The 12,284-nt window shown below is 47.3% G+C and overlaps 5 protein-coding genes across 5 annotated transcripts; 1 reads left to right on the plus strand and 4 right to left on the minus strand.

Annotated features, from left to right (window-relative positions):
- Positions 1-26: 26 nt before the first annotated feature.
- BDW43DRAFT_52326 (uncharacterized protein) lies at positions 27-1,867 on the minus strand. Its single transcript, XM_032050193.1, has one exon. It carries the CDS (start codon positions 1,656-1,658, stop codon positions 192-194), a length of 1,467 nt encoding a protein of 488 aa, XP_031901563.1. The 5' UTR covers positions 1,659-1,867; the 3' UTR covers positions 27-191.
- Positions 1,811-3,964, minus strand: BDW43DRAFT_272687 (questin oxidase family protein). Its single transcript, XM_032041560.1, has 5 exons — positions 3,478-3,964; positions 3,125-3,427; positions 2,705-3,064; positions 2,234-2,644; positions 1,811-2,173 (listed from the first exon to the last, which is right to left on the minus strand). Exons 1-5 carry the CDS (start codon positions 3,893-3,895, stop codon positions 2,079-2,081), a joined length of 1,587 nt encoding a protein of 528 aa, XP_031901564.1. The 5' UTR covers positions 3,896-3,964; the 3' UTR covers positions 1,811-2,078.
- Positions 3,965-7,119: 3,155 nt separating this feature from the next.
- BDW43DRAFT_52496 (TFIIH/NER complex ATPase/helicase subunit SSL2) lies at positions 7,120-10,276 on the minus strand. Its single transcript, XM_032050195.1, has 3 exons — positions 9,810-10,276; positions 9,648-9,758; positions 7,120-9,592 (listed from the first exon to the last, which is right to left on the minus strand). The coding sequence occupies exons 1-3, from the start codon at positions 9,835-9,837 to the stop codon at positions 7,266-7,268; spliced, it is 2,466 nt and encodes an 821-aa protein (XP_031901565.1). The 5' UTR covers positions 9,838-10,276; the 3' UTR covers positions 7,120-7,265.
- A 50-nt stretch (positions 10,277-10,326) lies between these two features.
- On the plus strand, positions 10,327-10,953 carry BDW43DRAFT_309989 (uncharacterized protein; the record flags this gene model as incomplete). The annotated part of the gene is made up of 4 exons (XM_032046810.1): positions 10,327-10,335; positions 10,406-10,419; positions 10,507-10,532; positions 10,598-10,953. 4 exons carry the CDS (start codon positions 10,327-10,329, stop codon positions 10,951-10,953), a joined length of 405 nt encoding a protein of 134 aa, XP_031901566.1.
- A 675-nt stretch (positions 10,954-11,628) lies between these two features.
- BDW43DRAFT_309990 (uncharacterized protein) lies at positions 11,629-11,968 on the minus strand (the record flags this gene model as incomplete). Its single annotated transcript, XM_032046811.1, has 2 exons — positions 11,629-11,705; positions 11,806-11,968. The coding sequence occupies 2 exons, from the start codon at positions 11,966-11,968 to the stop codon at positions 11,629-11,631; spliced, it is 240 nt and encodes a 79-aa protein (XP_031901567.1).
- Between the last annotated feature and the right edge of the window lie 316 nt (positions 11,969-12,284).

Genomic DNA, 12,284 nt, shown 5'->3' on the forward strand with positions numbered 1-12,284 from the left:
GTAACTAGCATAAAGATTGCTAATTATTCGGCAAAAAGAATGTAAGAAGAGATAGGACCAATCATAGAACGCCAATCAGGAAACGCAGCGCTGAAAGACAAGATATAGGGAAGAAATCAAAGGAAAGCAGATGATGAACAAAGAGTGTACGATAAGAGGACAGGAGCGTTGGAAAGTCAGCCATTCTCGACTTAATTACCCTTCCAAAACCAGCCGCTCGGGTTCTGATCAGATGCAGATTCTTCTAGACCAGCGGAATTCCGGTTGACCTGCGGTGGATTGACCACCTCGATAGTTTCATTGCTTTCTTCCCGACCATCTGCGAATCGTTGGGTCTTTATAGTCTTTGTCTGAATCGATCCATCAGGGAGTCGGATACGCTCTGTTGTAGTTTTAGTGGAAATCACGTGGGGGTTCTGCTCTGTCACCAACTTGTTGGTCTCAGCAGGGGACGTGTTAGTGGTCGAATGAGTCTCTGTCGCAGAAATATTCTTCTGTTTTTCGCTAGACGCATGGTCCAGCCAGTTCTCCGTATCATCAACCCGGTAACCTTGTGATGGTTCTTTATTATATGGAACTCTGTTTCTGTCCTCAAAAAGGATACGTAAAAGAGGACTTTCGTATGCACCGTTGAAAAACTCCCGCTCACGGGCTTCGATGTCTGCAAGGAAACGGTCGTACAGATCCAGCTCTGTCACTGACTCGGGTTCAGTGCTACCCCAGGTGATCTCTGCCTTAGCATCTTTTCTAGAGGCTTCCTCCCCGTGCTCATCCCTTCCGTTCTTCGAGTTATCAAACGCAATAGTTGACCATGGCTGCTGACCTTCTGTCCCTGAAATGTACTTCCAGCGATCTCCAAGACTACCCCGTTTGACGAGTCCCTGCAGCCAGTCCTTGCCTGATTCCCTCTTACTAGCATCTGCGAGTTCCCTGTCGAGCATAGGCTTTCCATTTTCGAGTCGTAGGAGGTCCTCAAAAGCCTCTCGCCACTGGGGCTCCGCAGGGTCATGTTCAGTGGAGAGGTTCAAAGTAGACATAAGGGATGAGAAGACTCCTCGCTCACGATTGGACCGGTATTGCGCTTGACGCTCCAAATGCAGGGGCGAGTAAGGGCTGAACATAAGATAGGTAACAGGCCAGGCGGGAGATTCGTCGTTTACCATGCTTGAGAATAGGGGTCTATTGTATGGGTGGAAGAAACGGGAAGAAACGCGGTCATCGAACCAGAACTTATCGAAGAAAGAGTTGAAGAAGTCAACATCGAGATGATCGTGAGACGGACCCTGTCTTCTAGTGCGATGGGCCTGCCAAGGATCTTCAGATTCTGGCCACTGCGAGCGCGACGACGTGGAGTGATTTGACTCGGGCGTTGCGCTGGTTCCCGATTCCGATGAATAATCTCCTTGTTGTCCGTCGCCGCTTTGTCTTTGACGAATATGCTTGTCGCTGTAATACCTGCCGTCTTCGAAAACAGACCAATGATCGGGTGGCGGGGCAGTGACCATAGAAGGGAGCCCCGTTACGGACTGTAACATCGAGGAGATCTGCTCGTCGGCAAAGCGACGGAAAGCAACGAATGGATTGTCGTCATCAGGCCATAGTTGGGAGTTTTCAGCGGACGAGTGTCTGTGGCGACTTGCGTTTTCGTCACCTGGCATGGTCGATTCCTATTTCGGGGGGGGTGAGGGGGGATTCAGTACATAGATATAGCAGATTGATCAAGTAGATGTCGATCAGGATCCGACCCTAGATGGAAAGAGAAAAAGGGCAGAAAAAAAAAAGATGATGGGGAAGTGTATGATAGTAAAAGTGGAGAATGGATGAAGCTGTTGGGGAAATTCAATGATTAATTAATCAATCGCCCCACTCTCTCACTGTCCATTCAACTATCACCACGTGATCATTCATGCAAACACGACAAACTGTTGGTTCCCTTTCCCACTTTACAAAGCGCGTAACTTATGCAATTCATTGGTGTTTCCACTATGCAGCAGTCTGTGGTCCAAAAGAAGTACATGAATTTCCCTACGGGTTATATGTCACAAATTTACAAGCCCGACCTGACATAGGACAGCTCTTCAAAGATGGGAGCGGTCATCAAACTCTTCCCATGCACCATCGAAACCTGTGGAACGGACCCACACTGAATGCTCATCAGAAGTTGAGTCCATAACTGTATCCGTTATTAGCAACGACGGTTGGCTGTTATGCGCAGTTTGTCACTTCCACTCACCCATGTTCCCAATCTTTAGCCACATATCACCGGTGATCATCAATCCCCTTTCCTTGGCCTTGGTCTCATAGGGGCGGCAGATTCTCTCGCCGTTTGCCATGGCTCTTGCCAGCTTGCCAATATGTCCGTCATCTCTTGGATGTGCATTGGCATACGCAAAAACATCCTCCCAACTCCTCGACGACTGGTACTCGGTCACCTCGTTGAGGTGCAGCTCGGGCGTATTGCGTGATACATACAGCAAGAGATTCAATCGTCCCATACCCTCAAGGAGACGTATCTTGGAGCGTATATCTAGCCAAGGGAGTGAGATTAACTTGGTGAAAAATATCGACGCATTCATGCCATGTATATAAAAGAAGTCAAATTTAACCTGCTTGGATGGTCGTTGGGCAGTGGCTGTGAAATAGGCTGGATGGCATACAATTAGCTCCCCTCAATGTGCTCCTCTCCTTGGCCCAGTGTACTCACCAACCGTGTCAATAATCTCGACAAGCTTTTCTTCCAGTTGATCCTTGGAGACGGTGAATTCTGCAGCGTATTTAATCATTTCATCGGGTGCCCGTGCAAGGACGCCGTCCCTCATCCTGTTCCCATCCTCCCAGTGCGCTGAATTAGCTAATTTCCTATCGTTCCGTATCTCTTCCAGGATATGCTGCAATGTTTTCTTTCCCGGCTTTCCAATGCCGCCGGCCGCCTTTTCAGCAGGGAAGAGGAACATTGGCCCAGTCCAATTTTCATGCGTAGCAGTCTGCGCAAGGGCCTCTGCTATGATGGCAGGCTGATTGAACTCAATTCCAAATCCCAAGTGGATGAGTGGATGAATGAGACCTATGAAGTACAAGTAAGCTTTGCACATACGTAAGATCTCTATCTGAACTAGGAAATTACCTCCGAACAATCTTGCCAGCATGTCTTGCGCAATATCATCCTCGGCGAAAACGTATTGGTTGACAGTATCCTCAACCCCTTTCTTCTCGATCTCTCGTTGAAAGAATTCCAAGAAATTGGGGTAATCTTCTCGGTTGCCTAAGCTATCTTTGAACTGGGCCTGGTCGTATAATGACTGGACTACACTCTCGTTGGTTGGTAAAACAGGCTTCTGATAGCTTTTGTCTCTCTCATAAGCAGCCTTTAACTCATTCGGGGAAGCTCCGAGGGCAAACATGGTTAGGATATGGTGAACGATGTGATCTACTACGTTAGGATTATGACCCCTTTCTAGGACATCAAGTCTAACTTACTATGGAACCCCGAATCATTAAAGTAAATGTGATTCTTCTCTAGATTGTCTTGTAAAATTTTGCTGGCGGCTCGAGCAGAATCCTCCCTGGCCCCGGCGGAGAGGACACCAGAGTCAGATGTGGACAGTTCAATCTTCCGTGCCGTAGCCATTGTGCGTCGTATAATAGTATTAGCGCGACACGTGGTAGCTTCAGAAGAGTCAAGGCGAATCCCTGTTGCCCGATAATTGAGTATCCCGAACGGAGACGAAGGTGAAATTGAAATTCGCCAGGGATGTTGAACTAGCGGAGTATAATCAATAAAGCTCTTAGAGCCCAAACACCGAGAATGACCAGCTTGAGGTTGTCTCGGCAAGATGAACGACCGTTGTACAAGTTGGCGGCGTGCCAATGGAATGCGAAAACGATGGCGATTCATACAAGCCCGGGAGAAGGATGACCAGGAACCATTGCCTCGGACAAGCTTATTTAATGAATTGAATTAATGCGGGGAAGGTTGTAAATTATTAGCTATTATAACAAATCCAGTCGGTCTTTCGGAGCTTCGCCCCGCCCGATCGACGTCATTTATATTTCAGTCTGAAAGCATATACCAATCATAAAACAACGACCTCGTATTCTACAAAGGTGGTTAGTAATCCTATTTATTCTATCTCGATCTGGAAGGAGTCTGGATTGCATCTCGACCGCCTTGCTTATATAGGTAGGCGTACTTACTGTACTATCTCTACGCATCTATCAGTCAATTTTGGAGGGAATCTAAGCTAGTAATAGTCTATCGACAAAGTAACGGAGTAGGCAGATCACTACCAACCGAGATCGTCGCACCTGTATTCCTCTACTGAGTTCTCCTCGCTCGCGGATTGCCTCTCGTCCAGGCCCAATAGTCTTCTGCATCTCCAGAACTTGGTGTTTGGTCAGTTTCAATCTAGGGACGCGTTCTAACTTCAAAAATCCCCTGAGGAAGACAAGTCTCGAGTATACAGGAATCACTTTGGGCATATATGTTCTCTTCTTTCTCCTGCGCACTAATCATCCTGTTCCATCAAAACCCGCAATATTGTCGAAGTAAAACAAGATCAATCCTAATATAGTCAACCATGAATCTCCTCTATCTAGTACTGCTCCAGTATCCTGCCCTATTCCTTGCAATCCCAGGGACTGCCTTAAGTGCATATCAATCAAGAACCCGTCCCTACTATGACAAACCTGATACGTGGATGCGCTCCAAGTACAACTAGAGCCTAACTGATTAAGAGAAGTTTATCCTACATGTGGTCACATCAGGGACTACTGTTGCACCTAGGGAGGATGAGATGCGCGAATTGCTGCTTCCTCCTGACATGCTTCCTCGACATAAATCGGGCCCGAGGCACTGTGGTTCTTCATAAGCAATCCGCGGGCACACTGAAGTTAGTGTCTCTCTGTGTATCTGTCTGTCTATATATCCTTCAGCCCTAGTGGCTAGTGCGGGCGTTGTTATCTATCTCCTTCCTATTAGCTTTTGGTTGATTCTCAGTCAGCACGGCATCATCCCGTCAATTTGCGACATCTTGGTAACAGCGTCATGTTAAATGGGACTGCAAATCGTTGATGCAAGCCTTGAGCCATGGAAGTGGGGGGTTGCCCATTCAATTGTCATGACTGTTTGTGATGCATACTATGGACGATGGTTTGATTTTTGATTATTTCGTCAGCCTGATATGTCCCTAACGAGGAACATATCAGGGTAGGCATAGTCAGGCTCGATCAGTGAATGGTTTATCAAATTTATGTTATAACCTGCTTAATGGATATAGCTAGATTTACGGATTTATACGCTGACTTGAATATAACTGCTATCTAGGAAGCAGATGCCCTGAGGACACTCCCTCGTGTAGAAGACAGTCTTGGCTCAAGTTATTAAATGTACAGTACTTTGTCCAACAAAATGATACGTTTTCTCTGTCGGTCCCCAAATTATCAGAATAAAGCAATCGGGATAAGCACCCATCCACAACCTGACAGCTCCATAGAAAAGAAGGTCTTCTCAGATAGTGGATACAGTTTACCTTCAGGACAGGAGTAGACAAATAACAAGACCATTCAGCCACATAGCTCATCCTCCAGGGGGAAGGTGCAGAAAAGGATACCGATCATCATTACATCCCTTGATTCCTAATTAGACCAGCGGCACCAGCCAACTACTCCGTACTCAAGAGCGACAAAGCCTCTATCCAGTATAACCCTCATGGTTGAGCATATTATGAAGGAACCCACATCAATTGGACAGGATAGACCAGGAGTAAAATGCTTGGATAACCTCCACATATGAGAGCGGAGCTCTAGCCCCATCTCAACAGTCAATGAACTAATGTTAAGAAAGTTTAGTGTCGGAGCCCATCTATCCAATTCCACCAAAGTTTGCCCTCAACCCATCCGATAAAAAGAGGTATCCCGCCCCCGAAATCGGTGTAAGTCGTGAATAACCTCAGGAGCCCCTACTAAACCCCCAAAACTAGCCTGGGAAGAGCTAGTCGGGGCCGAGTGCTTCAGGTAGGTAACAATAGAAACGGAACCAGTATCACGTTCATGAACGGGTCTTGGCCGGGCGTCTTATTTAAGATGTCTGAGAAGCTATCTAAAACAAGACATTGATGATCCGTTGGTCTGAATGACCAGATCTACAGGCTCACTTGGCTTGCTTCTTAATACGTACCCTCCACTAGTGTTACCGTATAGCCCCTAAGGGACAAGAGAATCGCACATATCATGAGAGCCTTCTATCTGAGAAACAACTATCATACATAGTTTTGACACGCACGGATAACCCCATAGGATCTACTATCTATCCCGTTTACCAACTACTATAGACCTCGACAACTGACAGTAAACCCATCTCACCTTTCTCAGGTATCGATTAACATACCGCCTCCAACAGCATACAATAACATATAGACCTTTTCACCCTCCTACTTCGCCGCAAGAAAACAATCCAACCATTCTCTTATTTTCATACTTTCTTTCCTTTCTAACCCAGCCACTCTTTACATTCACTCATTAAACCCGACATTGCGCTTCTCCTCCCTCGCAATCACCATCATCGCAACCGGCGCCCTTGCGGCCTCAGCCCCAGTCCTAGTGCCAGAATTGCCAGCTCCAGTCTCGCTTCGACTCCGACTCCCAGCCCCACCGTTGGCTGTTGTTAACCTGTAATCCTTTTTGGCGAGTATCTACGCAGGTTAAATGTATCTAGGAGCTGGGGGAGTGTAACAAATAAAAGCTATGGTTAGACTACATGGGGTTGTTATAGAATATAGAGTTAGGTAGTAGAAGTTTGAGCTGGGGTAGGTTTACTGTCTAGTTGTTCTATCTATTGGGGTTTTGTCTTTTGTGAAGTGGTTCTTTTGTGGCTGATTATTGTTTTCGAAGTAGAGAATACTGCACTGCTTGCTTGAGTGATGGCTTTCTGTTTCCTGAGTTTGAGAGGATAGAGTCAGCTGGAGAGACTAGTTAAGGTTGTACTTAGTTTTGTGGAGCGAGATTTACGGAAGTGGTCCTTGCGAATGTGATATTGTTAGACTCCTGCCCTTTGACCAAGTGCATTTGCAAAAATTTAAAATACATGGATATGGAAGCGACATAGCAGATTATAGTAGATTTTTATTATATATCCTGTGGATAGATGATGTCAACTGCTTTTCAAGAAACAGATGCAGGACCAATGCAACCCTATTACCAGGAGGAAAAGTACCAATCTGATGAATGAAACCGAGTCAAACTCGAGTTCCTTTGGCATCTATATCAATTCATGCCCAATCCTCCATTTCCTTTTTTCTCTTCAGACGCTCCCGCTCGATCTTGCGGAATAGCGGATGATGTCCAGCCTTGTCCTTCAGCTGCTTGTTCCTGCTCTTGTTGTATTCGATATATGCCATGTTTTCTCCACCTGCCAATCCGCTAAGGGTAGCCGCACTGCGTTTGACGGCTCCCTTCTTCGCCCTAGGTCCACCAGAACGTTCAGAGAACAAGTCATCCGTGACAGCTTCTACATCCGCAGATGTTTCATTCTGCAACATGACCTCTTGTAGAAGCTCACGTCGTTCACCCGGAGTGGCATAGGCCAGTCCGTCCAGGTTTTCAATGCCTTGAAGGTGGGTGATAACCTTGAAAGCATAGCCTTGGTCAACAAGGAAAGCTTGTCGTTTGGAAGAATAGAACATCTCATCCGTATCCTTAGAGACAAGCGAGTAGAAAAATGCATTGAAGCCCTCGTCATTACGACGCTTAGCCCGCAAAATACGGCCTAGCCGTTGAGCTTCCTGACGACGGGAACCATAATGTGAGGAAATCTGGATGAGACAGGTTGCCTCGGGCAGATCCAGAGACGTATCTCCAATTTTCGACAGAAAGATGGTGTTTACTTGCTCGTTGTGCTGGAAGTTCTCCAGGATTCGCATACGTTCGTTCTGGGGAGTGCCACCATAAATATAGGCCTTGTTCAATTTAAGGGCATAACGCTCAAGAGCATAGACATTATCAGAAAACACAATGACCTTGTCTCCTCGCTTTTCATGGTAGTCGATAAGGAATTGACAAGCCTGGAACTTCCGAGGGTTCATGATGTAAAGCAGGGCTGCCTTCCTCGACTTCTCTCTCATATACTCGGAATAGAATTCCGTAGTCATAGGACACCACACCTCAGCACATTGGACCTTAGCAATATGTCCTTGTTCCGCAAGTTCCATCCAGTTGGCTTCGTATAGCTTGGGGCCAATCAAGAAGTTCAAATCCTTAATCTTATCATCTTCACGCAAGAGGGTTGCAGTCAACCCGAGTTTGCTTTGTGTTGCGATAGCCGATGTAACTTTACGGAACATTGATGCAGGCACGACGTGCACCTCGTCGAGAATCATTAAGCCCCATTCTCGTGATTGGATCCAGTCCATCATTTTCTGTGCGTCATGAGACCGGGCTCTTGTTTGCGAAACCATTGAGTATGTCGAAACAATGATACCGGTCGACCTGCGGAATTTTTCCTTGTTGTCTGAGGTAAACACGGCAATATCGCCTGGGTCAATATTCGACCATCGGAGGAACTCATTCCTCCACTGAACCACAGACATGGAACTCGTACAGAGGATAATTGTACCCTTCTTAATAGTACAAGCAGCCGTAATACCGACTAAGGTTTTTCCGGCACCACAAGGAAGGACGATAATACCACTCTTAGCACGTCCGTTACCGAACATTTTACTCAAGCTTTTCTCCTGGTAACTCCTGATCCGGGCCTGCGGTTTCAAGTCGATATCCAATGTAGGGTTGATTTCGTCGTTCCGGAAGTCATACTCCTCCAACGCCGGGCAGCCCATTGCCTGGCAGCGTGCCTTGACAGGCTCCACTGCCTCGTTCGGAATCTCAAAACTATGGACCTGAGCTTGCTCTTCTTCGTCATCCTCATCGCGTATGGCTAGAAGTAAATCGTCCTCCAGGCTCTTCTCTCCCTGATTTTCTTCTACCGGCGGCTGCTGGTCCGTGCTCTGCTTCACTCCTGCTGCATCCTTGGTTCCAGGAATGACGAGTCCACCCATTTTTGGAGCAGCTTGCTGGGTGATGCCGGCTGAAGCATGCTGTAGCCTCTGAGCTCCAATGACTTCATCCTGGAGAAGCATCTGCAACATAGACGGGTCTGTGCTTTCCACAAAGAAGCGATTATGTTTCACCACGACCTTGATCTTTCCGTATGACTTTGTAAAATCGATGATGAAGGATTTGATCGTATCCGGGAGGGGCGTCTTCGACAACCGGTCAAGGAAGTTGATGATATCCTGAGGCTGAAGACCAACTGATACCGCCGCATACAAACTATTTCCCGTCAACCTGTATTCGTGCAGATGGGTCGGACGTGACAGCGGTTCGGCGATGGTGGTCAGGAAGTCCTGCGCTTGGGGGGCCAACGGAGAGAAACTCTCCAGGGTGATGGTTCCTTTCAGAGGGTCGATCCACAGGGGACGGTTCGCATGGTCGGGTTTCAAGGATAATGAGGAGAAGTCCTTGTAGCCAAAATTTGGATCTTGCGTCTGCACGGAGCTCTTCTTGTTACTGAACGATTCGAGGGAGAACTTGTCCACGACCTCTTGAAACAAGTCAGCACCAGGGTGATTACTTTTCAAGAGGTCCCCTTATAATACCTTTCAGGCTGTCTTCCTTTGGATCATATTCTGAAAATTCATCGCTACTATCGACATCCTGAATGTCCGGAACGGGGGTCGCGCGCTTCGAAGCTCTACTTGACCGACCGCCTAACAAAGGTCAGTCCTGTCATCTACCGGATTCCGGGGAAGGGAGTATACTGTCAGTTGCCTTGCGCTTAACAGGCATATTGTTGTACTGTATGATAGCGCCCTGAAACCGATGTCTATTGTCTATTGCGTTGATGGTATGGCAAAACGAGTGCGTACAGCCCAAGGCTACCAGCGCCTCAGTTGAGTACCATGTAAATCTAAATGTCTTTTTTTTAGGTTTGGAATACGAGCAGTACCGTCCAGCTGAAATAAAATTATAAGAAGCTGGAAGCAATAAGCAAGTTGAAGGAGGAAGTGAGAAGAGAGAGACGAAGACGACGAAAATCAGATGTAATCCGATGAGATCGATGCTTACTCCGATGTTAGTCAGCCTGAGGCATCCAGATTTGGCGTAGAAGGCGGAAGAGCAGGATGATTGGCTGGCGGCCCAGCAATGGCTTTTAGAGCGAAACGGCCTGCCAAGTTCCGACCGTCGGCCGAGTGTTGACGTAGATCCCACTCCATCTTCATTTTTCCTTCAATTGAGGATACTTGGCTCAATCTCGGTGACCGCACAATAGACAACATGAACACGGTAGGTGCTCTATGGCTGTAATCGTATCAACCGTGCATTCACACTGACAGCTTCTTGGGGAAACCTGTAGATCCGATCTACCTGGTGAGCGGGAGACCAGCTGCTAAGCTTCACTATATCCGGGTGGCATGGAACCCAGATTACTGACTTGCAATCGACACACGTCAACAGGGTGGGCTGGGGTGCTCTCTGCGTCGGTAAGACAACTGTGATGGCAAGCAATTACATTCGATGTTCCACGACTAACCGCGATAACAACCAGCTGGCGGCGGAGCCTATTATTTCGCTAAGAAATCGATCAACGCCGACCGAGCTGCTCGATATGAAGCCGAGACCAAGCGGAAAGCAAAGCTTGCGCAGGTGGAAGCTGAGCACCGACGTCAGTCAACTCTTAACCAGCGAGTCCCGACCCCGTCCGACTCCGCCAGCTTGAAACGGGCCAACATGGCGCAGTTCCAAAGCGCAGCGGACGATGTAGCCTCACCAAGCGCGGAAGCCAGCCACGATCCCGCTCCAACTCGGCACGAGCCCGAATCGGAAGCAGATCGGGTGCTGGAGAAAGGGAAGTATGAGGCTGCACAACCGTTCCGACCTCCTCGGGGAAATCGATTCAGTTGAGCGCGGTAGCACTCGCGTTTTACGGGCTTGCGGAGATGATCTTGTTTTCCGGGGAAAAAATGATCATAATAATAGAGATAGCAAAATGTCATATGCACCAGTTGATTCTGTGGTATAAGTTTGTATCATATATCATATTTTTTGCGAGCTAGCCGACTTCTTGAACCTCGCGAAGTCTTGCGGAGGTCCTCAGTGTATACTTTACGGGTTATTTTAGGGAATTAGAATGCGGCCTTCATTTGAGTATTCATCCTGTGAATTAGATCTCAAAAAGTTATACCGTTTTAAAGGCAAATAACGCGGCCGTGCTTCATCCTGCCTTGCAACCATATGATCATGTCACTTCCCTACAAGAGGAAAGAACATACAATTTGAATGTGGGTAAGTTCAGATGACCGCTGCGGTGATCATGCATTTCTCTGGTCCACATGGTAGGCAAATCCCCCAGAATTCGTAATTATAAAGGACCGCAGTGAGAACAAAAATTAAGGATGGGTAATACTGATCCAAAAGAAAACGCCAGCAAACTCCAACGGTCTGTGCTTGGCACCACGGATTCCATGTTGTCGTGTATATAAATGAATGCATGTCAACGCCTGTACTCCTGCCAGTTGCAAGTCCACTCGAGGTGATGATATCGAGAGAGAAAAAGGAAATAAGTCGTAATGTCAAAGATTAAGAGTCGTACGGAAATATCCCAGATGGCCAGGAACCGTTATTCTTAACGGGCATGGAAACAGAGAGGGGGAGGCCTATTGGAGAAAAGGTCAGCCAATCAGGAACCGAGACCTCGTATACAAATCTTGAGGAGTCGAGATGGTTAGTACTTATTATAGTTGGGACCACCCGTACTTTTGGCGCGAGAGCTTTCAAGAGCTGGCGGAACAAATGGCAACACCACCGCAGAAAAGAGACACGAGCTGGTGACGAATCGGGAGATGCGAGTATCTGGCCGTGGACGGCGGACAGAGAAATGGCGAATCGCTGGGCGGACGAACTGAACGGCGAGAGCCATCTTGTAGTTGTAGCTGCAGTGCAATGCAGGTAGTGAAGTGTATTATAGTGTAGTCTTGTATGATTGTATCGCGTAGCTTGGTACTTGTAGCGTACAGTATGTGGTACGATAAATTTGACGGAGTTGGGAAAGAAACAGTGGTAATCACGAGAATTTAAAATTTGAACTGTCGTCCAACACAGAGAAGAAACAACAGGGGTTTCTCAATATATAGGGGTTGAGAGATATTATTATTAGTAGTAGTAGGACCAACAACGTTGTATAGAGAGAAGGGAGCCGAGTGGGCCGATTTGTTGCGACCCAGTGGAGACTTTTT

Source organism: Aspergillus alliaceus (assembly GCF_009176365.1).
Source record: "Aspergillus alliaceus strain CBS 536.65 unplaced genomic scaffold BDW43scaffold_15, whole genome shotgun sequence".
NCBI classification, from domain to species: domain Eukaryota; kingdom Fungi; phylum Ascomycota; class Eurotiomycetes; order Eurotiales; family Aspergillaceae; genus Aspergillus; species Aspergillus alliaceus.